A 27363-nucleotide genomic window follows, 5' to 3' on the forward strand; every position below is an offset into this window, starting at 1 on the left:
ATTATTCCAGAATACTGTATATACATTTTTTATTATTATTATTATTATTATTATTATCATCATAATTATTATTATTTTCATTATTTAATATGTTGCAGTCCAAGGACATTTCTTCACTGCAATGGTATTGCCTAATTGCAGTTGCCTGTTTCAGTAGGATGCTGGGTGCTGCCACACAACGAATTTGCTTCAGGAATAGTTTGAGGAACATGACACAGTTTTCAAGGTGCAACGCAAATGCCGATTACTGCGGTTCTGCCCTCTTGACTCATATCCACATGGATGCACAGTCTTGAAAATTATATTTAACTGTCATCTGATACAGAATAGCATTTTACAATTGAGGTTAGCCCTTTCTCATCCATTACTGTAAGGTTTTATAAAGTAGTAAGACAATGTAATCTAATGAGAAGATTCCTGTGCTCTGAGAACAGACCCCTCACTGTGTTTCCTCATGTCTTCTGTGGTAACACCTTCTATATCCTGTATCCAGACGAGGAGACATCCAAATGGCTCCTGTCTGCTAGAATCCTTTTGTTTAATCAGGAGAATGCAAATGTATCTCCTCTCACCTGTCTGTCTCCGGGTTCCTCTATGACTGACATGTTAATGATGGTTCTTTTGATGTTCGGGACGTAGCATCGTTTAAATGTGCTCTCTTTGCTGAGAATAAACAGAGATCTTCAGACATCATGCCTGTGTGTGTGTGTGTTTGTCTCTCCCGGTCGATCGGGCCCGGACCGGTAAGTGTATCAAGGTGCAGCGGACACAACAAGCTAAAACTCTTCTTCTCTTAGCTTAAAACTTAGCTCGGGCACACTTCATCTTCATTTAAAACCTAACTATTACCCTGCCAACTTTCTAAGTACTATAGTTACTTATCCACAATGTACTTGGCTAGCTGAGCTGAATTGGTGTGCTTTGGCTTGAGAACTTATCAAAATATGTCTACTGTCTCCTGGCGTACACTACCAGATAGTACCAGTGATAAGACCTCTGTTGAAATAGCTTGCCAGGTGTCAGGATGGCCGAGCGGTCTAAGGCGCCAGACTCAAGGTTAATACCTTTCCCCCTGTGATGAGGAGGATTCTGGTCTCCGATTGGAGGCGTGGGTTCGAATCCCACTTCTGACATGTATGATTATTTTAAAATAATCTGCAGGTATTTGGCTTACCTGGACAAATGAGGGCACCTGGATGTCCAATCGAAAGGTGGCAATGCAATATAACAGGCAATCTTCTACTGGGTAGCCGGCTCTTCTAGCATTCTTGCGGAGTCGATTTTGACATGTGCCAACTACCCTTAATATGTTGCACTCCAAGGACATTTCTTCACTGCAGTGGCATTGCCTAATTGCAGTTGCCTGTTTCAGTAGGATGCTGGGTGCTGCCACACAACAAAATTGCTTCAGAAATGGTTTGAGGAACATGACACAGTTTTCAAGGTGCAACGCACATGCCGATTACTGCGGTTCTGCCCTCTTGACCCATATCCACATGGATGCTCATTCTGCAGAATCAGAGTCTGAATCGGCAGAATTCTGGACTACCTGTTTCACAGAGTGTGTTAGATACCTTTTGAACCGAACGTCCTACAAAGCCTTGACATCCAACTTTAATGATCTTGCAGAGAGACGACTTTGGCCTATTTCTGGCACTCTATCTTGCATTTCCAGTCAGCATCGTTCTGTAGAAAGCCAGATGACTTCACCTCCTGACTTAGTTTGCTATTGTCCTAAGATTTGACAATGGCCATGGACATCCATGTGCTGCTAAGAACACTACTAAATTCAAGTTACATGACTTTATCCGGATCTTGGAAATGGCCAGGCCATTCTTTCCTTGATACAATTTTCTACAGTTTGGAGAACACTGCTGTCTGTCTACTACAGTTAGGCCATTGTGTGGTAGGAATTAAAGTGGAGCAAATTTTAAAAAATGTCACTTTCTGTGTAGAATCCAGACAGAATAACTGCAGAACCATGTCGTCTTGAAAATTATATTTAACCGCCATCTGATACAGAATAGCATTTTACAATTGAGGTTAGCCTTTCTCATCCATTACAACGCCAATTTTCTAAGTACTATAGTTACTTATCCACAATGTACTTGGCTAGCTGAGCTAAATTTGCTGTGGTTTGGCTTGAGAACTTATCAAAATATGTCTAGTGTCTCCTGGCGTACGGTACCAGATACTACCAGTGGTAAGACCTCTGTTGAAATACCTTCCCATGTGTCAGGATGGCCGAGCGGTCTAAGGCGCCAGACTCAAGGTTAATACCTTTTCCTCTGTGATGAGAAGGATTCTGGCCTTTGATTGGAGGTGTGGGTTTGAATCCCACTTCTGACATGTAGGGTTATTTCAAAATAATGTGCACGTATTTTGGCTTACCTGGACAAATGAGGGCACCTGGAAGCCTAATCGAAAGGTGGCAATGCAATATAACAGGTAATCTTCTACTGGGTAGCCGGCTCTTCTAGCATTCTTGCGGAATCGATTTTGAAATGTGCTAACTACCCTTAATATGTTGCAGTCCAAGGACAATTCTTCACTGCAGTGGTATTCCTTAATTGCAGTTGCCTGTTTCAGTGGGATGCTGGTTGCTGCCACACAACAAAATTGCTTCAGGAATAGTATGAGGAACATGACGCAGTTTTCAAGGTGCAATGCATATTCCAATGACTGCGGTTCTGCCCTCTTGACCTATATCCACATGGTTGCTCATTCTGCTCATTTAATTTCTGATCCTAACATTTTCCATTTGACCTACCTGTTTGGATAGCGTTTGAACTGGACATCCTTCAAAGTGAACGTCCAATCAAAAGATGGTAATGCAATGTTCAGGGCAATCTTCTACAATTACTTTTGTCTTTTTTGTTACAATTATTTCCTTTAAGTATTTTGAAATAGCCATCCACGCATTTATCACCACTCGCATTGATTACTGTAATGCTTTGTAGTTCAGGGTTTCCAGGCAGCCTTACATAGACTACATCCGTTCCAAAACTCTACTGTTCAATTCTTAACGTCTACCCTTAAAAGAGAACTTAATTCTACAGTTCTCATTTCCCTTCATTGGCTCTTGGTACAGTGCCGAATTAATTTTACAATTCTTTTGATCATGTTTAAATGTTTTGAAGTTGGACCTTTTTCACTTATAAGCTTTTTAAGACCATCAGAAAAATAACTACAGCTAAATGTTTTTCTTGTTTGTCACCTTAAAATTAAAAATGAGATAAATAGAAAGTAGAAAATTAGAGGACAAAATACAAAGAAAAACATTAATGACCATAAATGACCATATGTGGTTATTGTTATTGCGGCTGATTGGTCAAACAGAGTCATGTGATTTGAATTAAATTTATTTATTTGTATAGCGCTTAGTCAAATGGTCATTGTCGCAAAGCAGCATTACACAATCAAAATAATTATTTTAGTTTGTATGGAATGTGAATGTTTATGAATTAAATATGATCATATTTAAAAATTATAATTGTTCCTATGTCTGATTCGTGAAACACAGACGTAGATCCACCGGATGCACTTCTCTGGCAAAAATAAAGAATATCTAATGTGTAGAATAAATGGTTGGAAAAGTAACAAGTTAAGTGGAGCCGAATGTAGCAGAGTAAGAGTAGCATTTCTTAGCAAATCTACTCAAGTAAAAGTAAAAATTATGGTGCAGCAAAACTACTCATAGAAGTATTTTTTTTTAAGTTACTTAAGTAAATGTAATGGAGTAAATGTAACTAGTTACTACCCACCTCTGCTACAGACACTTCTTCACAATGGCATTCCCTAAGTGAAGAGCAATTCAGAATATCCACATGGTTGCTTGTTCACCTGATCCAGTTTCTGATCTTTAGGTTTTCCATTTGGCCATGCCTGATTGGGTGAGCACGTTTAAATACTTTTTGTCTATTAACCTTATTTACTAGGGGAAAATGAATTTCGCAATTTCACCTAAAGAACTCGCCTCCGGGACAGATTGAATTTGTATGCTAAATTTAAAGTATAGTGAGCAGTAAAAAGCACTGAAGCTAAAAGGCTAAAGCAAAATAGTTTTTTTCAGGTTTTCTTGATTTCCACAGTATTTTTTTCTCTATTGAGCGTCTAGCAGAAATTATAGGATACTGTGGACAAAATAGTATGTTTTTACTATATGTAGAACATAAACCCTTGAATATTAACACACCTGACTGAAATAATCTGAGAAATGTAAACGTTATGTTGTTGTTGTCTTTTTTTTTTATCATAGATTAATGACAGCTCAACTGTTCGCTCGGATTCCTTTGCAGGCCAATCCTGTCTGATCCAATACACTGTCGTACGATACAGCGCCGATGCGCGCCCTCTACAGGCGGAATGTCGCAAATGCAATTATGTAAGACGGTAAGGCTGAGCTAACACGGCTAACAAAGAAACCTCAAAACTGAATTGTGTCGCATATATCGATGTAAAAAGGCACTAAAAACAACACCGCGGGGTGGATTAAGTGATATGTATGCAGATATTTTCCCCTTGCCGTTTTTACCCGTTACTTAATTAACATTTTATGTACTATAGTTACTTGTCCACGACGTTTTTTTCTATTAAAGTTTTTAGCAGCTTTAGTTAATTTATTTGATCATAAAATTATTTAATCATTATACAAGCACTATTTTTTGTGCAATTATAAGCACAATGTTTCTACAACCGTTCAGTGTCAGGATGGCCGAGCGGTCTAAGGCGCCAGACTCAAGGTTCATACCTTCCTCTGATGTGAGGATTCTGGTCTCCGAATGGAGGCGTGGGTTCGAATCCCACTTCTGACATAACATTTTCGTTATGGTAAAAAAACAAAAAAAAACAACGAAAAACAATAAAATAATGCTTGTATTTTATGTATGTCTAAATTACCTTAATGAAAAAACTATGTAAATAGGAAAATATGGTTCAATTTATATTATATTATATTATATTATATTATTTCATATTATATTATATTATTGTATTCTATTGTATTAGATTAGATTAGATTAGATTAGGTCAAATTAGATTTGTTTAGATGAAAATTTATTACGGTGGTGCAAAATATATGCACAAAGCTAGTTAAACAAGCTCATATGTACGAAGGGATGCATTATGTATAGTAGTGGGTATTATAAATACAATAAGTCCCCCACATACAAACATTCGAGTTACGGATTTAAGATACAAAACATTCTTTTGTGCATGTTCAATTGTGGAAGTTAGATCACATGTCCAGTGTAGATTGTCACGTGCGTGCAGCGTGCATCCTCTGCGAGTGGTTGTGGTTGGTGTACAGTACTGTACCGTATAGAGTACAATAGTGCAGTTTAAGCCCATAATGTTCAGAAGCAAGTGTAAAAGCAGCAGTGGTGAGGCTAGTGCTGCTAAAAAGCAACAAGCAATAACCATGAAGACAAAACTGAAAATAATTGAGAGAATGGGGCAATGTAAAAAATAATATTCTGTACTGTAATATACTGTGTGTAGCCACTTGTGTTAGTATCCTATTTCCCAGAAAATGTTTGTTGGACTTAAAACAAATTGAACACTCGTTTCGTTTATAGGGGACGTACTGGTTAGCCAAAATATTATGACAACCTGCGTAACATTAAGGAGGTCCCCTCTTCGCCACAAAAACAGTAATGCAATGTGTGTTCTGACACCTTTCTACTAGATTCCGCTGTGGATCTAGGATCTAGTTAACCTGTCATCAGGGCCTGGAAACCTTCCACCCTAGAGTTTTGAAGTTGCTCTAACCAAGGTGTCCAGCCCTGGCAATTTGGCCCTTCTCACAGTAGCTACTTTTTGGTGTCACTGGCAGTAGGGTCATGGGTGGACAAGGCTCTTTGATACACATGTGGAGTGTAGGTCCAGGTCCAAGGCTGGTCCAGTAGAAGAGCTACTGTAGCTCAAATGGAGGAAAAGGTTAATGCTGGTTGTGATATAAAGGTGTCAGAACACACAGTGCATTACTGTTTTGGTGGCAAAATCGGGGATCTACTAAATATTAGGCGGGTGGTTATAATGTTATGGCTAATCAGTGTAAGATATACATGAAAAATATATGTTGGCACCATCAGGGATTGCCCTAAACTGTGTGGGGTGAAAACAGAGACCTGCACAAGGTGTAATAACATTCTACACAACTAGTATGCTTAGTTACTTTACGTCTGTAATTTTTAAATGTTAAGCAATTTGTTCATTTGATTATTTACATTTGCTTTTGATTTGTTCTTTATCTTCAAATATGAGAGAGAGAGAGAGAGAGATACCCTAATGTAAACACCACCTGTACTAGCACACATCAACTTTTTTTCTGTCTGTTAAACACACAAATCCTCCAGCTTATTTGTGTACAAGCTAAATTGTCATTGGTCTGTATTGGCATGTTTCTTTTTCCAGGATAAAAAAAAGGTTCAAGACCTAGTTCATGGGTATTATTTAATAAAATAAAAAAAACCCAGCAGTAGAAAACAAATCATTTGGTTCAGTTCATTTCATTTCTGTTTCTCCGCTCAGAACTGCCAGGGTATTATGGGTGATAATTAGCAGGAATTTTTCTTGTACACTGTAAATTAAGCTGTTGGTGAACTACAGTAAGTAAGTACAGGTGGATTGTTTTTAGAAGCTGTTAACAGAATCAAAGGTAGTGGGTGTATTTAATTTTATCTCCCATTTGGAACTCTGTGGCTAATGATCTGTGTACAGCTAGATTATTTGGGAGTGCTACTCACCTTACTTGCCAATGGACTTAGCAAGGGAAATGAAATTGAAACTTGCCAAGTGTAACAAAAAAATTTTGCCCTGATGCAGTTAAGGGGAATTCCATAAGTGGGTTATCGGCCTAAACTTCAACCTCAAGTACCACAGATACTGCAGAGAGAGCATGAGCTTTAGATCACTGACAGTTTTTTAGGCTTTTTTCATAAAAAAAGTGGCCTCGCTTCTAATGGCTAAGACGGCATGGTAGCTTCATCTGTATATACGAACAGTTTAACAGTAAAATTAAACAAGGTAGCTCAATGGTGAAGACATTGGACTACGGTTCAGAAGATCCCAGGTTCAAACCCCGCAACCACCAAGTTGCCACTGTTGGGCCCTTAATCCTCAACTTCTCAGATGTGTAGTGAGATAAAGAAAAAGTAAGTCGCTCTGGATGCCAAATGTAATTAACTTTATTTTTGGCAGTTTTAAAATGAACTGATTTTTATATAAATTTTTCAAATGAAGAAATGTTAAAATAACTCCAAGCCAAGTTCTGGTAATGTGCAAGTGGTGTTCTTAAATGATTGTGTGTACAGATCCTGCAGACAGATGTGTCCCTTCCAAAAGTCAACAAATTATCCGTTGAGTTTTAGGGATTTCACTCTCTGGACATTTATGGGGACGACAACAGTGGGCTCCGAGCCACTCATTCACGCACTTATGGCATCCTTTAAAACATTCAAATGTTATGCTGCGGCTAAGGGTCTCATCACCATACTTGTGCTTGAGGTCTTAAATTTTATGTCTCTGCTTCAATACTGCTTACACTACAGTATCCTACATAGCTTTGTTGGGTACTATAGCGTAAGAACTGTGTTAAAGCAAAGAAATTGAAGTAGTTGTAGCAGTAATAAATGAGAGTTATGCATTAAGAAATGCACAACTCTCATTCATTACTGATACAGTGACTTCACTTGCAGTAACAGAGTGCCCACATCCTGTTTCCTGGCTTCAGCTAGCCAAAAAATCCCTTGTGCACATTTAAAACACTCATGCCACCTGCTGTCTTGCACAGGAAATATCCCCTTTGTCCTGACCACATTACGGAGAGATGTGATGCATTTGGCTTGTCACAACACATTGAGAACACTTCTAACTGCAAAATCCTCTACTAAACTGACCTTGACTCTCATGTGAAAAAAGTTCGGCACCCCATCATGTGGAGCCGCTATGAGGAGCGATACTCCAGGAACTGATCCACAGCTAGATCGCATCCTTGCTAAACGTGCATGTTGTAGAATGTAACACAGAGGCCATGACTTGTGTTTGAGTCCCTAAACATTTCCTATTTTCAGTGCATGCAGAGCACCAAAATGTAATGAGCTTCCTCAAGGAATGTCTACTTGCTAGTGATCACTTTCATGAAGAACTGTATGTATTCTTGGTGGTCAGACTACAGTTTGCACTGGACATGATTGGAATAAAATTCACCAGGCCTTACTGTCTTTACATTGCAACATCTCATCTCCCAGTTGAATCTGGCAATCAACTCCTCAGACTTTTTTCTATTAAATTTGTTTCCTAATCTTCTCAGCCACAATAATACACAGGGAAAGTTTATTTGAGATGCATGATTTATATGAATAACACATTTTGTCATGAATGGGCTTTATGGTTATTTAAAGAGAAGTAGCAGTAAACTAATGGTAATTTTGTTTAGTTGCTGCACTCTGGAACTGGTGAGGATTTAGATGAAAAATGAAAAAATCAATACAAATCTTTAAATGATCAGTTCTGCCAACCTGTACTAATTATCCTTAAACATTCTCTAAAATGTTCCTAAAATGCTTCCCACTATAGACACCTGGTTTTCTATACCAACCAGGTGTAGTAAATTTGGTTACGCCGGACCTTAACAAAGCAAAATAACACCTGCACAGTAACACCTGTCGCCTCAGCACTCCCACTCCGAATCCTCCCTCCTGTAAAACAGCTTTTCTCCATCCATTCATGAATAAACAGACCAGTACAGTGCAAAATGGGGTATAAATAAACAATATTTATTGAAATAGCAATAAATAAACAATATGCAATAAACAAATGATATATTAATAACATTCATTGATAAAATTTGTGATCACTCTCCAACCTGGACATTTTTACTAAGGACCCTTAACATTACAACCTGATAACAGTGATTTCTTTTTTTGATGCATGACCAGCATTCTATTTTTTTTTTTTATTATTCTGTGTCTGCAAACTCTTGTGAGCTTGAATAATGCGATCGTTGCCAGTCGGCGTTTGGGAGACGTAATAATTAGTTGTGCTTCACCCTAACTTTTGTCAATCACAATGTCAGTGTAAATTATCTAGTAAGACTCTATAGCTTGATTAGCCAACCAGAGAGATGGGCACTGCAACTTAACCTGTCTCATTGCTGACATAAACCTGTAAAAATATTGGTTTACTAGACTTTTTTGTTTTTTCTTGTCCTGAAGGATAATTACGCTTCACGCTCTCAGATCATATCTACAGACAGTCGCTTTGACACGATGGGAGGGGATTGTTTATTTTGCAGGGCCTTACACATGTATGTAATGAGAGTATAACAGGGTGCAGATATACGGATAACACTGATTATCTTACTACACTGTGCAAGCATAAGGATCTGAGTGAGTTTGACTGTAACGCTACAGATCTCCGGGCAGGCGGGAGTGTAGGTTGTTACAACTTCGTTTGTTAATCAAAACTGCCATAGCTATGTGAATAACAGGCGAATCAGATGATTCCACTCCGATACAAGGAAAGAGAAAAATTATACTTGAAAAGAGAGACACTTTAGGTTCAAAAACAGCACATTGTATTTAAAAAGAGCAAAAGAAACTTTATATTTGCAAAAAAGGAGGATTTGTGTCTGTGAGGTCTGATTTCGCTTAAGTCCTCCTGCTTCTTCCTACCACAACACACCATCCCCTCTGTGGTTAGCATGTAGTGCTTATACAGGGGCATTAATGTGAGTAGGGAGAGAAGGCTATCCCATCAGGTCTGATCACACAGAAGAGCTACTTCAGCACAAAAACACAATAATAAACAGCTGTTTTTAATGTTAGGGCTCTGTTTATATTAGTATTCGGTATATTGTCAATGTATACTTTTCCTGACAAGTATTTATCTACAGAGACATACATACATTACAGACCTAAAGAAGGGGGATGGGTTAAAGCCAACATGAAGCATTCTAGACCATTTTAATGCATGGCATTGATTTTTTTTTTTGTTTGTTTGTTTGTTTTTACAAATACACAGTATTCAGTCATTAAAAGACCAGTAGTTTTGTGAGATTTCCTCAAGTTATTAAGAGAAGAAAATAGCATCCAGTACTGGTCAAAAGGATAAATTTCTGTAAGTTTTTTTGCTGCTTATTTAGAAGTGAAGGAGAGACATTACATGACTTTATTATTATTGTGACTACAGTTTCCTAAATTCATCTTCTGGCCGCTCTTCTGTTTTCAATACGGGTGCATTTAGGACACTCTTCATCTAGGAAACAGGAAGTGTGGAAACAAGCTCTGCACTCTAGAGAGAGAGAGAGAGAGAGAGAGAGAGAGAAAGAATGAGTTTCTCCACATTTAAAAAATACATCTGAAGAAGATATTGGACTACTGCCTAGAAGCTCCCAAGTTCAAACCCCAGCACCACCAGGCCATTGAGCAATGCCCTAAAGCATCAACTGCTCAGATGTGTAATGAAATAAATGAAAATCACGCATAATCACAAAAAATAATATAATAAATATAAATTAATAATATAATAAATAAATAAAAGGGGGATCCTGGTCTCTAAACTGGTTTTAGCCAAAATGATATTTTGTGTAATGACTGCCTGTTCTTCAATGTGTCCTCCTGTGGAGGTGGAAAACCTAAAAATATCAACTATAGGCCATCAAATTATACAAACTTAAAAAAAAAACAAATACAGACGTACAGGACTGTTTCTTTTACTTTTTTCTCTTGTCTTGTTGTTTGATCTAAAAAGGAAACAGAATCAAAACACACTTCCTCTGAGAGAACTTCTGCTTTTGCAATCCTAAATACAAAACCAACAAAAAAGGGCTGCAATTCACAGCATTATTTCCTCTAATGCCTTGTGCACTGTATTTATGACAGCTGAAAGACTATTTCTGGCAATGTTGTCATTATGATTGCACACACTCTTCTATAGAATGGAGGAAGGGCTACCAGAAGTGTAAGGTTAATACCTCACTTGCATAAAGCACATACTTATTGTATATTGTTTATATGCTAATACCAGCTACTCTACAGACCAGGCCTACTATTTACATTTAGGCATTTGGCAGACACTCTTATCCAGAGCGACTTACATTTTTATCTCATTACACATCTGAGCAGTTGAGGGTTAAGGGCCTTGCTCAAGGGCCCAACAGTGGCAACTTGGTGGTTGTGGGGTTTGAACCTGGGACCTTCCGAACCGTAGTCCAATGCCTTATCCACTGAGCTACCCCTGGCCCACTAAGCTACTATGTTAGAGACTGGGGCACAGCAGACCCCCACAATTACGGGTCTGGCTCTCGGTACCGAATCCAGCATAATTAAGATGCACTAGACACACTCAAGCGTGTGCACATGCAATCGGGCTACACACAAGTCATGTCCCATGTGTTTTAAGGGATTTTCAGAATCCACATCAAGCATCTGTGGTGTAAAGTGTCTTTCACTTACAACAGAGTTTTTTATGGGACTATTATGACCTGCAAATACGTATTAGTAAGCAATTCAAATATGTCATAATTTGGACTTTTAAAGCAATTGGCACCATGACACACTAACAAACGTATCCATCTTTATGTTTATGTAGATGAAAGCATTCTATGGTAAACCCAGTATCTAGAGGCAGCTCTCAATTTACAGGTCTAAAGGGTCTCCTTTTTTCTAATGACATGCCGGCTCATTGGGTAATGGTACTGGTTTCTTTCTATTAATCATCACTGAAACAGTCATCCTAGTGGTGCAGAGAAAACGAGCTCGTCCTATCATCTAGAGATCACAAGGTCACTCAGTGTGAAAGAATTGATATTACATGGCACTCTATGGTGTGTGAGCAAGCTTATGGGGAATTTTGATTTTGTTTACGAAATACAAGCCCGCTTCCGGAACGAATTATGCTCGTAATCCAAGGTTCCACTGTAGTAGAAGCCCTTAATAAGGATCAGCATCACTGTTGAGTGGCTATCATGCCCAAAAGGGAGCAATATGAAAATTGTGAACAGTCATCATTCCTCACGGAACAGGGGATCAGCATGCACTGTAGGCACTATATCCAGGGAGTGCACTGTCACATGTACAGAATGTGTTACAAGCAATAATTTTATCAATATATATATATTTTTATACAGTGGCTTGCAAAAGTATTCGGCCCCCTTAAACTTTTCCACATTACAGACATTCCTCGTTACATTACAGCCACAAACATGGAAACATTGGAATTCCACGTGAAAGACCAATACAAAGTGGTGTACACGTGAGAAGTGGAACGAAAATCAAACATGATTCCAAACATTTTTTACAAATAAATAACTGCAAAGTCGGGTGTGCGTAACTATTCAGCCCCCTTTGGTCTGAGTGCAGTCAGTTGCCCATAGACATTGCCTGATGAGTGCTAATGACTAAATAGAGTGCACCTGTGTGTAATCTAATGTCAGTACAAATACAGCTGCTCTGTGACGGCCTTAGAGGTTGTCTAAGAAAATATTGGGAGCAACAACACCATAAAGTTCAAAGAACACACCAGGCAGGTCAGGGATAAAGTTATTGAGAAATTTAATGCAGGCTTAGGCTACAAGAAGATTTCCAAAACCTTGAACATTCCACAGAGCACTGTTCAAGCGATCATTCAGAAATGGAAGGAGTATGGCACAACTGTAAACCTACCAAGACAAGTCCGTCCACCTAAACTCACAGGCCGAACAAGGAGAGCGCTGATCAAAAATGCAGCCAAGAGGCCCATGGTGACTCTGGATGAGCGGCAGAGATCTACAGCTCAGGTGGGGGAATCTGTCCATAGGACAACTATTAGTCGTGCACTGCACAAAGTTGGCCTTTATGGAAGAGTGGCAAGAAGAAAGCCATCGTTAACAGAAAACCATAAGAAGTCCCATTTGCAGTTTGCCACAAGCCATGTGGGGGACACAGCAAACATGTGGAAGAAGGTGCTCTGGTCAGATAAGAGCAAAATGGAACTTTTTGGCCAAAATGCAAAACACTATGTGTGGCGGAAAACTAACACTGCACATCACTCTGAATACACCATCCCCACTGTCAAATATGGTGGGGGCAGCATCATGCTCTGGGGTGCTTCTCTTCAGCAGGGACAGGGAAGCTGGTCAGAGTTGATGGAAAGATGGATGGAACCAAATACAGGGCAATCTTGGAAGAAAACCTCTTGGAGTCTGAAAAAGACTTGAGACTGGGGCGGAGGTTCACCTTTCAGCAGGACAATGACCCTAAACATAAAGCCAGGGCAACAATGGAATGGTTTAAAACAAAACATATCCATGTGTTAGTATGGCCCAGTCAAAGTCCAGATCTAAATCCAATGTGGCAAGATCTGAAAACTTCTGTTCACAAACGCTGTCCATCTAATCTGACTGAGCTGGAGCTGTTTGGCAAAGAAGGATGGGCAAGAATTTCAGTCTCTAGATGTGCAAAGCTGGTAGTGACATACCCTAAAAACTGGCAGCTGTAATTGCAGCAAAAGGTGGTTCTACAAAGTATTGACTCAGGGGGCTGAATAATTACGCACACTGGAAATTGATTCATGTTTGTGGCTGTAATGTGACAAAATGTGGAAAAGTTCATAGGGGCCCAATACTTTTGCAAGCCACTATATATATATATATAGCATCCACTAGTTCTTGAAACTGAATACACTTACAGTCCACAACACGAGGAAGTAGAATGGTGGCTCTATAACTAAGTCAGAGACAACAGGAACAACCAGCGGACAAGTGTAATGAATGCAAATAAAAGCATGCTAATGTAATTTAACCTTTCATAGAAAAATGTGACGCACAGTCACAAACTTTGCAATCAATACTTGCCTAGGAAATTTGTGTAAACAAGGAAAACTCCAACTTATTTTAAATTAGTATTTCACTTAGAATCACAGTTTCACAAAAACATTATGTCCTTATCTCCTTCATAAGAAATTTACTTTTATCTGAAGTTCAGTACGTTACATAAGACTGTAGGAGCAGAATCTACGCAAAAGGCATTGAGTCATGACACAAAATGAAAAAAAAAAAAAGTTTCATGATGAAAAATAGGGATACCTTTGTTTATTAAAATCATTTGATTTACTTCACATGATTGTTAAAATTCCCACTTTCTTAAATCGTTCTGTTTAGTGCCAGGTGCAGTTTGTGTTTAGTTGGCACATTGTGTATAGGGATGTGATATCACTGGGCTTAGAGTGTCACCTTGGCAGCGTGTGCAGATGTCTGTTTGGAATGGGAAGAGCACGTCCTTTCCACGACAGAACTCACAGATAAAGCCTCTGGCCTGGCACAGCTAGAGAATGAAAAAGAGAGAGAGAGAGGCAGAGAGAGAGAGTAGTTCATAAAAGTGCATAGCATGAGCAAATGTTCAAGGCAAAATCTTAAAAAAATACAATTTTACCTTCATGATAAGTATAATTAGTATATACAAACATGATTCAAAAATGATCTGCTCTCCAGTTACATGACTGCTCCTCAGTCACTGCTGTGCAGGTGTGAACGTGTTACATCGGTACATTTTTAACTGCGATGCAAAACTGCGAAAATGGACGCCCTACTTGTGATTTGCACTTTAAAAAAAAACAGCATGCAGTGATTTGTGATTAATTATTTTGGTGTATCTGGTGCCGAAACAACTCACAGAAAAGCATAAACAGAAGTGTTTGGATATTTGTAAACAAAATGTAGAGCGATACTCTAACAAAGGTAAAAGTTTCATAAGGAGAATCATTACTGGAGACTAGACACGGATTCATCACTACGAGCCTAAAAGATAAAAGGCAGAGTATGGAATGGAAACATCCTCAACTGCTGACCGAGGAAAAGTTCAAAAGTCAACCATCAGCTGAAAAATTCATCTACGCTTACAGTTTTCTGGGATTCTCAAGTGCCAGAGGTATTGGAACTATATCAGGAAAAAGGTTCAACAATCAACAGTGCTCGTTACAGTGGGATGCTTATTGAAGAGCTGAAGACTTAATTCAGATTAAATACAGAGGACCGCTATCTGAGGCAGTCCCCAGTGGGATAGGAAGTCCCTATTAATACCCCAGGTTAATCATGCTTCTTGTGTAAAACTAGTGACTAGTGGCATAAAAAACCGAGAACTCAGGTAAAGAGCAACTTTAAAATTTGGTTTTGAAACTTGGTGAGCCATTTTTATCTTGTTCCTTATTTTTTTACATTTATGTTCTCAATTATTCTTCCTGGTTTCAACCTTTTCTCAAAAGTGTGTTTAACTGTTTAGAATCAGATCTTTTATAAGTGGTGAACACCTCACTTCTTTCTGGGACTTTTCCGGACTCTCTGAAAACCGCAGCTGTAAAGCCACTTCTGAAAAAGAGCAATCTTGATAATTCGATATTAAATAACTACAGACCACTATCAAATCTTCCTTTTATAGCTAAGATTATTGAAAAGGTTGTTTTTAATCAGCTGAACAACCACTTAAACTCAAATGAATACCTGGACAATCTGGTTTCCGAGAGCTTCATAGTACAGAGCCAGCGCTCATAAAGATAATAAATGACATTCGCTTAAATTCTGATTCTGGCAAAATATCTGCTAGATCTTAGTGCTGCATTCGACACTGTCAATCATAACATACTAATAGAAAGACTGGGAAACTGTGTTTGGCTTTCTGTGATGGTGCTAAAATGGTTCAGGTCATACTTAGAAGGGAGAGGTTATGATGTAATTATATAGGAGCATATACATCAAAATGGATGTGCTCCAACTAAGTCAAATAATGAGAAAGAACCAAATTGCCTATCACAGCTATGCTGATGATACCCAGATTTACCTAGCCTTATCTCCAAATGACTACAGCCCCGTTGACTCCCTCTGCCAATGTATTGATGAAATTAACAGTTGGAGGTGGTAAAATTTTCTTCAAAATATTCTTCAGGTAAACAAGGAGAAAACTGAGGTCATTGCATTTGGGAACAAAAATGAAGCTCTGAAGGTGAATGCATACCTTCACTCTAAAGGTCAAACAACTAAAAATCAAGTCAATAATCTTGAGGTAATTCTGGAGACAGACCTTAGTTTCAGTAGTCATGTCAAAGCAGTAACTAAATCAGCATACTATCATCTTAAAAACATTGCAAGAATTTTGTTTTGTTTTGTTTCCAATTAAGACTTGGAGAAACTTGTCCATGCCTTTATCACCAGCAGGGTGGATTACTGTAATGGTCTCCTCACCGGCCTTCCCAAGAAGACCATTAGACAGCTGCAGCTCATCCAGAACGCTGCTGCCAGGATTCTGACTAGAACCAGAAAGTCTGAGCACATCACACCAGTCCTCAGGTCCTGACACTGGCTTCCTCTAACATTTCGGATAGATTTTAAAGTACTTTTACTCGTTTATAAATCACTCAATGGCGTAGAACCTAAATACATTGCAGATATGCTCACTGAATATAAACCTAACAGACCACTCAGATCATTAGGTTCGAGTCAGTTAGAAATACCAAGGGTTCACACAAATCAAGGGAAGTCTACTTTTAGCCATTATGCTGCCCGCAGTTGGAACCAGCTACCAGAAGAGATCAGATGTGCTAAAACATTAGTCGCATATAGATCTAGACTTAAAACTTATCTGTTTAGTTTTTATTTATATTTTAAATCAAATTTAAATAATTTTTAAAAGTTTGAGTGCTATAATTTTCTTTTTCTTCTTTTTTATGTAAAGCACTTTAAATTACAATTGTGTATGAAATGAAATACAAATAAACTCGCCTTGCCTTGCCCATACTGTCTGCCTGTGAATTAACCCCCCACCTGGAGACATCACACACATTTGTGGAATTACCCTAATAAACACCGGGCTGTGTACAAACACTTAAATCTTGTCTCAGCCCACCACATGTCACAACTGAGTTTATACCATCAACTAGTAAATTTCCATCTTGAGTGTGTTACACACCAGACACGCCTCCACGTGGTTTGTCGCAGATCGCATCACTGCCTTTCCTGTGGGAAGAAGTTGACCCCTTCTGATCTTAATGAGGTCATCCATGGCGAAAAGGTGGAGCGCTTCAGTCAGGTGGGATGGAAGCTCCTGGAACTCGGCTAGGACCCTGCATGTGTAAAAAAAAAAAAAAAGTCGCATGAGAGTCAGACGCAGGGGGTTGTCCTTGCTTTATTTAAGGCTGTTCTAGAAATCATCAATCTGTAGCAAGATACAGATTGCAGGTCGACATGAGAGACAAGAAAAACTGAACAAAACAACATAAACAGAAATATACTAGAGCCTAGAGACTAGAATTAGGACAGACTATCACAAATGGTTGAAACTAAAAGACTTGGAACAGGAAACTGAAAACACACAAAATGTTTTGATAGCAGCGTGGAGAACAAGGCCAGGGACATAGAGATAAGACTGGAATAAACATAAAAAAGCCGCAGAGCTGGATAAGTGAGAATGACATAACAACATATCAGGAAGAGTAACATCATCTGAGCCTGGAGAAGAGACAGAGCCAGCACAGAGGTATTGCTAAACCATACACCACTATGGCAAAAAGGGAAAATCACACCTTGACATTTTGTCCTTATCACCATTATAAGAGATATAGTTTTATTTGAAGTTTACTACGTTACATGAGACTGTAGGAACAGAACCTACCCAGCAGGCATTGAGTCATGACACAAGAAAGTTAAGAAAGTAATTGTTTAAACAAATAGTTTGATTTACTATGAAAACCACAACTTCTATGCAAGACAGTCAAAATGTCGTTATTGTTAGATCTTTCCGTTTAGTGCCAGGTGTACAAAAACCAATCTGTCTAAATATAGTTTAACAGCTCCAGTGGAAGCCTAATCTTACTTAGCAGATCTTTGAGTGTAAGTTTTATGTGGTGCAAAAGCCAGAGTTGGGTAAATGTGTAACTGTTGTGGATCGCTGGTTCGAACCCCGGGTGATGCTGTTACCTCTCACAGCCGGAGGTCTAGAGAGACCTGATTGGCCGAGCTCTCTCAGAGGGGAGGGGCGCTCCCACATTAATCACGGCTCTACAGCCAATCTGTGAGCTCGCGCACGCGGAAGGAGCGGCTAGCGCTTTTCTCCGAGTGTGTTTCTCCGCCCCTTATGGTGCGTGAGCAAGCAGTTCGAAAAGATGCAGTCGGCTAATGTCACGCGGTTTAGAGGAAACACGGGATAGTCTTCGCCCTCCCGTCTGAGTGGTAGTAGCCTTAATGTGGGAGCCCCCTAGAGTCGGGGAGGAATTGGCTACGACTAATATTGGGGAGAAAATTGGAAAAAAAAATTTTTACTGTTTATGCTGCTCTACAAATCAAAGCCAAAATGCATGTAAAAAAACAAACAAATGAGGAACTTAAATATTGCATCTGGAAATGCAAAAGACTTTGCAGTATATGGACTGTTGTACAGAAGATAACCAAGATCAGAGGATGCCCTAACCAAACAATTAGAAGCTGAGCAGCTTAAACCTGACTTTTTCAAAATTTTCAGATAGAAAAGGATTGATGGTGGCTTAGTAGTTAGCAGGGTTGAGGGTTCAATTCCTGCTTCCGTGTGTTCTCCCTTTGCTTGTGGGTTTCCCCCCAAAGACATGCCAACGTTCACATGTTCCCTAATTGCCTGTAGTGTGTGTATGTGATAGATTGGCACCCTTCTCCTGTCCAAGGTGTACCCTGCCTTGTGCCCTAAGCCTTCAGGCCCCCTGCGACCCTGAATACAGGATAAAGCAGTAAGGACGATGAGTGAGTAATGATTGACTAATTTCTGTGAACCTTTTTTTTTCATATTTAATCAAATGGACATTACCCTTCAGATAGTCTGCATGTTCTTAAAAGTTTCTTAATTGAGATCAGCTGCTCCTGGATCTCCTGTAAGAGAAGAATGCAAGCATAAAACAAGAAGAATGCTTAGAGCTTTATTAAATACTGGTGTAATTTGTCTGTTAACAGGAACTAAAATAAAAGAGAAAATAATGAAATCATAAAATTTCTTGTCAGAAATTAAAAAAAACAGTCAAGTTTGACAAATATTGCTGGCTCTTTATGTTATCTGCCGTCATGTTTTGGCCAGAATGTCAGGCCACTAAATCGTCCATGGTTGTGGCTAATCCTATATGAAAACTGGGTCATATGCAAGTGGAATTTGCAAAGCGATGATATACAGGACTAGAAACAAAACTAGAAACACAAAAAAGAAAAAAACAGAGGTGAACTGCATTAAAATTTCAAGTGAACAGAGACCACTAGGATACAGCACTCCTGAAGCAGATAGGGCTAAGGGCCTAGTCAGGAGCTTAACAGTGGCACCTTTGGCGGCGCAGGGGCTTAAACCACATCCTTACATGAATTGTGGAGTTATGATGGCTGAGTGGTTAAGGTGTTGGACTTGAAATCCAATGGGGCTTCACTGTGCAGGTTCAAACCCTGCTTGTAGCGACAGTGGAGTTTTAGGTTTAATCCTTTCCCCCTGCTGAAAGGAGGATTCTGATCTCCTAACAGAACAGATGTGAGTTCGAATCCCACATCTGACAGAGCATTTTTATAGGGTTAGTGGTGGCTATAAAAATAAAAAAAAACGTTATTAGGTTATTTAAAATCACACCACCATTCTGAGACCAGAACCCTCCTTGGTCCCATAGCCTACTTAACACACAAAATTTTCTCTACTCGCTGCGAGCAGGGTTCGAACCTGTGCGGGGAAACCCCATTGGATTTCAAGTCCAACGCCTTAACCACTCGGCCATCGCAGCTATGTTGGCTGCAATGTGGCATTGTCAAAATGCAGAACACGTGAATGTTCTTTGTCTTTATTTATATGGTGTATTTGTACTGGGGTGTACTCTGGGGTAGAGCTATAATCAGGCCTTCAAAGACAGGGCGCGAGCCTGACAAGTACATTTTGATTGACAGCTTTTTAAAAGTCTGAAACCATTTACAGGAGAACAAAAGGTTTAGTTACACAGCAACGACTTCTCGTACTTAAGTATGTGTTGTGCATGTGTATTTGACTTGAGTATTTTTTGTATGTTATACTTTGTCTTTACTCATTTTTTTACTCACAGTTAAAAAAAAAACATACTTTTACTCACAAAATTTTAAATAGACTGCTCAGCTCAATCACACAAATTGATCAACTGTGAGTAAAAAAATGAGTACAACCTAGATGAGCAAGTAAATACAACCTAGATGAGCAGTATTTAAACAACAACAAAAAAAAACTTAAATTATGTATGCCTTTATTTGCCTTATTTATACATATATATTTTTTGTTTATGTCATAGGTTATAATCAGTTAAAACTCTATTAGAATTACTTGCGAGTGTTTCATTGGAAGTGGTAATGTGAAATTTTAAAGGAGAAAAAACCTACCCTGAATTTCTGCAGCTCCTTGGCCTGGGAGTACAGGTTCTTGGCTACATTGGTGACCTTAAACAGTGGCTTTTCCCAAATGGACTCCAATAGCTGTTTGGAAAACTGGCACACTGGGTATCGGCCAAAATCCCAGTGGTTCAAAACACGAGCTGGGATTATGGCTTCGCCACCCCCATGGCAACCATCACAAAAGTACTTGCCCAGGTAGTCACAGTATCGCAACCGCTTCATGTATCCTAGAGGACAAATTTAACGATAGACAGATAAGTAACAATAACAACAACGATTTGAAAAGCATACTATTAAAGGAAATGTCCTTTAATTTAAATTATTAATTTATTGAGTCTTGACTCACTTTAAGTGATATCAATTTTGGTTGATATTTTAAATGTTGCACAGCAAAAACATATTTTGTAATTTTGCACAAATTATGCTGTGTCATGCTGTTGTTGTCTATCATAATCTTAAGATACAACATACCAATGAACCACACCAGCTGGAAAAGTGGGATGCCTGAGCCACATACGGTGAGAACTTCCTGCACATCTGCTTGCATGCATTTTATGATTAGCAGGCTTCTGACTTATTAGTGAGACTTATAGGACTGGACGCAGTACGGAGGTCCAGCAAACAGGTTGTGGTTGGCACAAGCCATGCTTCCAGACGTGCTATCAACTTTTAGCATACAAACCTCAGACACATAAACCTGAGCACCTGAGTGTGGCGATGTTTTGCTGGCACTGCACCAAAATAGTGAATGCTGGTGACTATGCAACAGGGGTATACTGTTCCTCTATTGGCACAATCATTGGGGCTCAGGCTCAGTAAAGTGGCAGTTAAAGTAGATCCTCAAGTGGATCCTTCAAGTGGCAGAACAGGTGGATCCAGTTCAGGTAGACAAAGGCATAGTTCTGATAGTCTGATAAATTTGTTCTACTTCAAGTTCTGTTCATTTTAGAAGAGGAACAGAAGATTCCTGTAACTTCTGCAAATTTATCAGATGGTTAATATGTTCTGAGTCAGAAATTGTGCACATTATGCTCCTCTGTGTCATGGTGAATCCCCAGTACCTTAACAGACCAGATGATTAATTGCGGTGAAGTTGGGAATACCAGGCACTGTGCCACCCCAGTGTATGTCTGATATGACCACACTTGCCACACGTCCAGTTTTTGTTGGCTGCAGTGGGTATTTCCAGCTAATCTCTGGACTGATAAAATTTAGGAAGTGAATTTAAACTACAGCTAAATCTAAAATGTCACCGAGCATGCATCCCCATCTCAGTGAGACCAGTGAGCGCAAACCTTTCCTGAGGTGCAAAGTTTGAAATAACATTCAATAACTTTGATGACAGACCTTTATTACTACAATTATCTATCTTTATTATCCACCTTTTTCAAATGTAGGATGTGTATCTATACAAAAATGTAAGTAAGCTACATCACATGAAAGAAGAATAAATCTGTGAGAAGTCTTACCTTCAGCTTAATATATAAAAAACTAAAGGTATGCTCATTGATTTCAGGAGGAAAACTCACACAAGCGAAGCCACTTCAATTAAAGGTCAGACCACTAAATATTCTACAATTCTATAAATACTTTGGGACTTTTATTAGAACAAAACTGTAAAAAGGACCAACAGTGCTTGTATTGTTTAGGGAAATTATCACACTTTCATATGGACAGAACAATAATAATCATGTTGTATTGTGCTTTTATCGAATTAGTCTTGTCCTTTTTTTTTTTTTTTTTTTTGGTGTCAATGAGTTTCAGCTTTTTTTCCTCTGGAAAGAGGTTTTTAGTCCCAAAGTGCAGAACAAAGTGATATAAGAACAGTGTTGTTGTCTTTTGTTCCTAGTGTTTTTACATGTAGGGGTAATATCTATTATTAGTTATTTAGGTATTTGATTATTTATCCATTTATTTAGGGTTTATTTTATATATTTAAGAATTTTTTATAGTTAGATTTATGATATGTCCTGAGTGGTGGAGGCTTAAACACTTGCATCATGTTATTGTTATTTTGTTGTGTTGTATTTTGTTTGGAAACTGTACATCAGAAATTAATGTCACTATTACAAATCATTTTACTGCAAAACAAATTTACCTGCAGGTATAAATAAAGTAACCAAACCTAAACTAACCTAATTAAATTTTGCTCCTGAAATAAAATATTACTTTTTTTTGCCATGTTATAAAAAACATGCTCTCATTTGGCTAATAAATGTTGTAAATCACATCATTATATTTATCTTTGTCATTAATCTAACATAAGAGCAATGCAATACAACCAAAACGGACTCACGTGGCTCGATTTCTGTTCCACAGCCTGCACAAAGAAACTGCTGAGAAGCAACGACATCACTGCGCCTGTGCAAGAAAGCAAAACGGTCAACTGAAAAGTCACTCAAATCTAAACAACCAAACAACTAACTGAACAATTTAAACAAAAAAAATGGATCTAATTCTTTACATATAACAATGTTCACAATAATTATTTCCTAATGTATAGCAACTTGACCTACATCTACTGTACATTGGTAGATGTAATTATTTGTCATTTTTAGAAAAAGAAAAAAAACAGATCTCTTGAAAATCTCCAGAAATGCTAAGAGTAGAATTTAGTTAGTTAATTATTTGATCACAGTGTTTTTTATGTTAGAGTGTACCAATTTAAAAAACAATCTTGTAGTGAGTAAGCTATTACAAGGAAAGAAATGCTACTCAAACAATGCAGTGATGTACAATAAAGCTGAATCCTAGCTATTTTTTTCTTCCCTTTGTAAATTTTACTTTCCTTTCCTTTTATGTTTATTTTTACCATAATTTTATTTTAACTTTATTCCCAGAGTGAAAAATATTCGTTTTTTAAGGCTCATTTCATTTCTAGTGTCATTTTAGTTTTTGGGGTAATTTTTTATTGTCTAGTTCAGGGGCCAGTGTCCAACACAGTTTGGTGATTCTTCTTCTTAAACACAGCTGATTTAACTAACCTGTTAATTACTAGGTTCAGTGGGTGTGTTTAGGTGTTGGTGAATTACAAACTGTGCTGGTCAATGGCCCTCCAGGACTGGAGGAGACCCCTGTTCTAGTTTAAGGACAGTCGCGGTACGCATTTTAACTGCACATCGTACTACACATAGTGTGTATGTATATGTAACAAATCAAATTTTTGCTCCAAAATCATCACTTTGTTATGGACTAAAAAGATGTAAAATTAGATTGTATGCACACAATGGTACAGTACATGGTAATATTATGAAATAACTAATTTGTAGATGCAGCGATTTCTGAATTACCTCTGTGTCGTATTCACACTGTGTATTATCTGAAATTCGGGTGGAGACCATATCAGCGTCCCCCTCATTCGGCTTTTCTGGCGGATCTCGTCACTCAAGCTGGCTTCGCTTCCTGATGCCATGGAGACGGTAACCACGGGAAACTGCAAGCAAAATAAAGTTGTTTGTCAGCAAACTGGGCTTTAGTGGTCCCAGAGCAGTGCTGAAATGTGTTTAATGTATATGTTATAAAGCAACTACTAATTTATAAGTGATAAAGTTGAAAATCTTGTTATTTGTTGCATAACATTCATTCCTACTGAACACATGGTCTGGGCCTGGTTAGTTATGATAAAGCGTATGATGTCATTAAGTGGAACCTGCATAGTGTACACTACTCTAGTTATATATCAAGCTTCAGAACATAATTTCGTGTGAACAAGAAATTTAAAGTTTACACAAGGACCTCTTGCACGGCTAAACAATAGATTTGCTTGCACTCTATAAATAGTTTCAGAATGAACACAAAGGAAGACATATAAATAGGATGCGGGTGTGGTTGTTCTGGAATTCGCCTGTTTATGCTGTACAGGAAATTAATAAAACTAAAAAATTTTACAATACAATATGTAAATACAAAAATACAATTCATATAAAACAAACACAAATGTACTTATATAAAATCAGGAATAACTAAAAAGAACTGAAATGTTGATGGAGCGTGTGTACGTGTGTCTGTCTTTCTCACTTCTCCCAAGAGCTCTTCTGAGGAAATCCACCACCACCTCCCGAGATCCATGAGCAAGTTCTGTGCGAGAATTTCTGCTGAACATCTGACACACACACACACACACACACACACACACCTAAATATCTAAATGGGATATATATATATATTTATTTATTTATTTATTTTATTTTTTATTTTTTTATTTTTTTATCATGATTTCATTGGTACCTGTGGACTGATGTCTTTGAACTTCTGTTTGAAGAAAGTCTTTGGTCACAGAGTTCTGACCAAAAAAACATGAAGGAATGTTAACAAATACATGACATTTAAAATTTACAAGTGTACTTGACAAGGTCTGTGTTTTATAAAGTGCGAGTTTAAAATGTTAGCAACAAAAAGAATTCTCGCATTTCATCATGCATTTATTGTGAAATTTACGATAAACCTAATGAGATTGCAAGTAGTGGATTTAAGGCTTACAAAAGATAGTAATGCAAATAATAATAATAATAATAATAATAATAATAATAATAATAATAAAGGAAAGTCTTCACAGATGTATGAACTTTTGTAAATTTCAATGACATTTTTAAGTTGATAATAAAATTCATAAAATTTAATTGTAATGAAAGGGTCAAGGTTACAATGAGGTTATAAGTTTTCAGTGACAGTTACAATGATGATAACTGTGAGGTCACTGATTTCATTTCCTTTATTGAACCAGCTAAAAGACCTGGCTGAGACAACAGCAAAAACACTGCTGTACACTAAGGGAAACCAACAATACTCAAAAACACAATAAAAAACAAAACTAAGGTGATAAAATTGATATAAATAAAAAAAATAGATACAGATTATACTAATATAAAGCAAAATAAAAACTAATAAAAACTACAGTAAAAGACGATAATTATCTAATCAATTAATTTTCCTAAAATTTTTAAGCAATTTTCAAAAAAAAAAAAATTCACAATTATATTTTTACAATTTATATTTATGTTTTTCAGGAGAATTTCTGACTGCAAATTAACATTTGAATTTATAGTAAAGATTCTAGTAACGCTTTTGATTTTAAAAGCAATTTATGAATTTATAGTTTTATAGTGGTTAGTGTCAAGCTTTTACATTAACATTTATAAACAATCACGATCTTCATTCGAGTACAATAAAATTAACTTATCAGGCACATCATACCCCTACATTTTGTACAACACTTTAATAAATGTAAGGTACAGATCTGATCTTCACCTTCGTAGCCACTGTCGGTTGAGGAAAAGGAGTCTGAATGTTTTTGGGACAAAGTCCACTTCGCCGCCTCTAGGACCTCCAGCACCATGTCCACCACTACAAAGTGAGCATTCTCCTACACACACAAACACATATTAGTTGGATCAAAGCCACACAAACTAGAATCCCTCCTCTTTACACACCTTACCAGGTCGAGGTCCACACTGTTCCTGTAGAAATCTCCGGAGACCAACTCTTTGGTACCTTCAACATCAAATTACAGAATGTGTAAAAAGTCTGGACATGTGCTTGCTCCTTATTTACTTCCTTATGTTTACCCACAGCTCATTATAGTAATTTACAGTGTTGCGATATAAAAGGAAGCTAATTATTATTATTATAAAAATTTAATTGTGTCGTAATATTAGCCAATGCTCACCCGGGTCTGAGTAGCTTATGGTGCCTTTTCTCAGTTGTGAGGCTGCAGAGTTTAGGAGATCACTCTCTTCACATGAAGACGATTGGGACTCTGAAGATCCACATGAGATTTTTCTTTGCTTGCCAGAACTATTTTCGTTCTGGACAGCTGCTGGAGCACAGTCTGTGTCCAAAAGCAAACCTTGAGAGACCTTATGAACTGAAGCAGTAGGAATTGTTTGTTCTTCCTGTAAAAAGTTCTGGAGCATTTTTGAAGCAGAATATTCCTGCCCCTTTTGAAAGTTTTCATCGGAGTGTTCATGGGAAACTCTATTATGTGAAGCTATTGAAGGCTTTTTTATTCTCATCTCTTTGCGGCGGGATATGACGGGACTGCTCCTGGGTAGATAGTACCCACCCTTATCTTCAGTCTCCCTAGAAATGTAGTTTTGTCCTTTGTGGATGTTTCCGAATAGAGGTTGAAGGGTCCTCTGTTTTCCCTGGTCACCTTCCACAATTTGATTTTTTACTCGCATCATGAAATTGCCAGAACCACGGCCATTAGAATCAGGGAAAGAGTCTGAAAGACTCATTCTAAATAAATAAAATAAAAAAAACAGAAGAACAGTGTAAGAAGAAATGACAGAAGTGACAGAAGAGCTTCTTATGTAACCATAGGAGGCCTGGGGCAATTGAAGCTGAAAATAAAATGACAGTTTTACACATAATTAAATAGATATATTAAAAAATCATAAAAATACATATTTAGAATGCGTTAATGCTAATAATCTAGTCTTACGTTTATAGCTATGCAGTAGTTTCCTGATTGTCTTTCATAAAATTATAAAGGATTATAAAGGGGGACCAACAATAAGGCTGCCATGGGAGATCTCTGCACAGTGCTTTGTTAAAAGACCAACAGCCCAGCACTCCAGAATGTCCAGGATGAGGCAGACAGGACAGCTCAATGCACTGCCCAAGACAAAGAACAGTGCACCTCTGCTTACAGGTCTGCTCCCTGATCAGAGCAATGAGACTGGTAGATTCCATGTCCCAGCACCTTTAGGAGGTCAACAAGGTACCTCCAATGCCCGTCATGTCATGCCCTGTTCCATCTATCCTATTTCTTGTCACAGCAATTCAATGACCTCTTCTGGCAATGCAATGCCACATCCAAACAATCCCCTGCAGATTATGCTACATGCTCATTTTGGTGGATTTTTTAAAAAAAATTTTAAGGTTGACTTTAACAAAATGTTTAATTAAATAAACTTCTAGATACCCTGCTTTTGAAAGCTTTGAACTGCCAGGTATAACGAAACCCATGACATGGAACACCCACATAG

General features: G+C 38.0%; 1 protein-coding gene and 5 non-coding genes across 6 annotated transcripts in view; 4 read left to right on the forward strand and 2 right to left on the reverse strand.

Moving 5' to 3' along the window:
• Positions 1-1018: 1018 nt before the first annotated feature.
• Positions 1019-1133, forward strand: trnal-caa (transfer RNA leucine (anticodon CAA)). Its single transcript has 2 exons — positions 1019-1056; positions 1088-1133. It is a non-coding gene; the product is annotated as a tRNA-Leu (tRNA).
• A 1101-nt stretch (positions 1134-2234) lies between these two features.
• Positions 2235-2349, forward strand: trnal-caa (transfer RNA leucine (anticodon CAA)). Its single transcript has 2 exons — positions 2235-2272; positions 2304-2349. It is a non-coding gene; the product is annotated as a tRNA-Leu (tRNA).
• A 2355-nt stretch (positions 2350-4704) lies between these two features.
• On the forward strand, positions 4705-4814 carry trnal-caa (transfer RNA leucine (anticodon CAA)). The gene is made up of 2 exons: positions 4705-4742; positions 4769-4814. It is a non-coding gene; the product is annotated as a tRNA-Leu (tRNA).
• A 3948-nt stretch (positions 4815-8762) lies between these two features.
• rubcnl (rubicon like autophagy enhancer) overlaps positions 8763-27363 on the reverse strand; it is a 21395-nt gene continuing 2794 nt past the window's right edge. The window contains exons 2-13 of the mRNA XM_053496614.1: positions 26040-26611; positions 25809-25864; positions 25622-25736; positions 24602-24656; positions 24392-24476; positions 23665-23807; positions 22671-22735; positions 20363-20601; positions 18801-18862; positions 16938-17091; positions 14213-14303; positions 8763-10293 (exon numbers count right to left, since the gene is read on the reverse strand). Coding sequence (XP_053352589.1) covers positions 10202-10293; positions 14213-14303; positions 16938-17091; positions 18801-18862; positions 20363-20601; positions 22671-22735; positions 23665-23807; positions 24392-24476; positions 24602-24656; positions 25622-25736; positions 25809-25864; positions 26040-26610 — 1728 coding nt within the window. The 5' untranslated portion in view covers position 26611 and the 3' untranslated portion in view covers positions 8763-10201. The remainder of the gene's footprint in view (positions 10294-14212; positions 14304-16937; positions 17092-18800; positions 18863-20362; positions 20602-22670; positions 22736-23664; positions 23808-24391; positions 24477-24601; positions 24657-25621; positions 25737-25808; positions 25865-26039; positions 26612-27363) is intronic.
• On the forward strand, positions 19348-19429 carry trnas-uga (transfer RNA serine (anticodon UGA)). Its single transcript has one exon. It is a non-coding gene; the product is annotated as a tRNA-Ser (tRNA).
• Positions 19662-19743, reverse strand: trnas-uga (transfer RNA serine (anticodon UGA)). The gene has a single exon. It is a non-coding gene; the product is annotated as a tRNA-Ser (tRNA).

Source organism: Clarias gariepinus, chromosome 5 (genome assembly GCF_024256425.1).
Source record: "Clarias gariepinus isolate MV-2021 ecotype Netherlands chromosome 5, CGAR_prim_01v2, whole genome shotgun sequence".
Lineage (NCBI taxonomy): Eukaryota > Metazoa > Chordata > Actinopteri > Siluriformes > Clariidae > Clarias > Clarias gariepinus.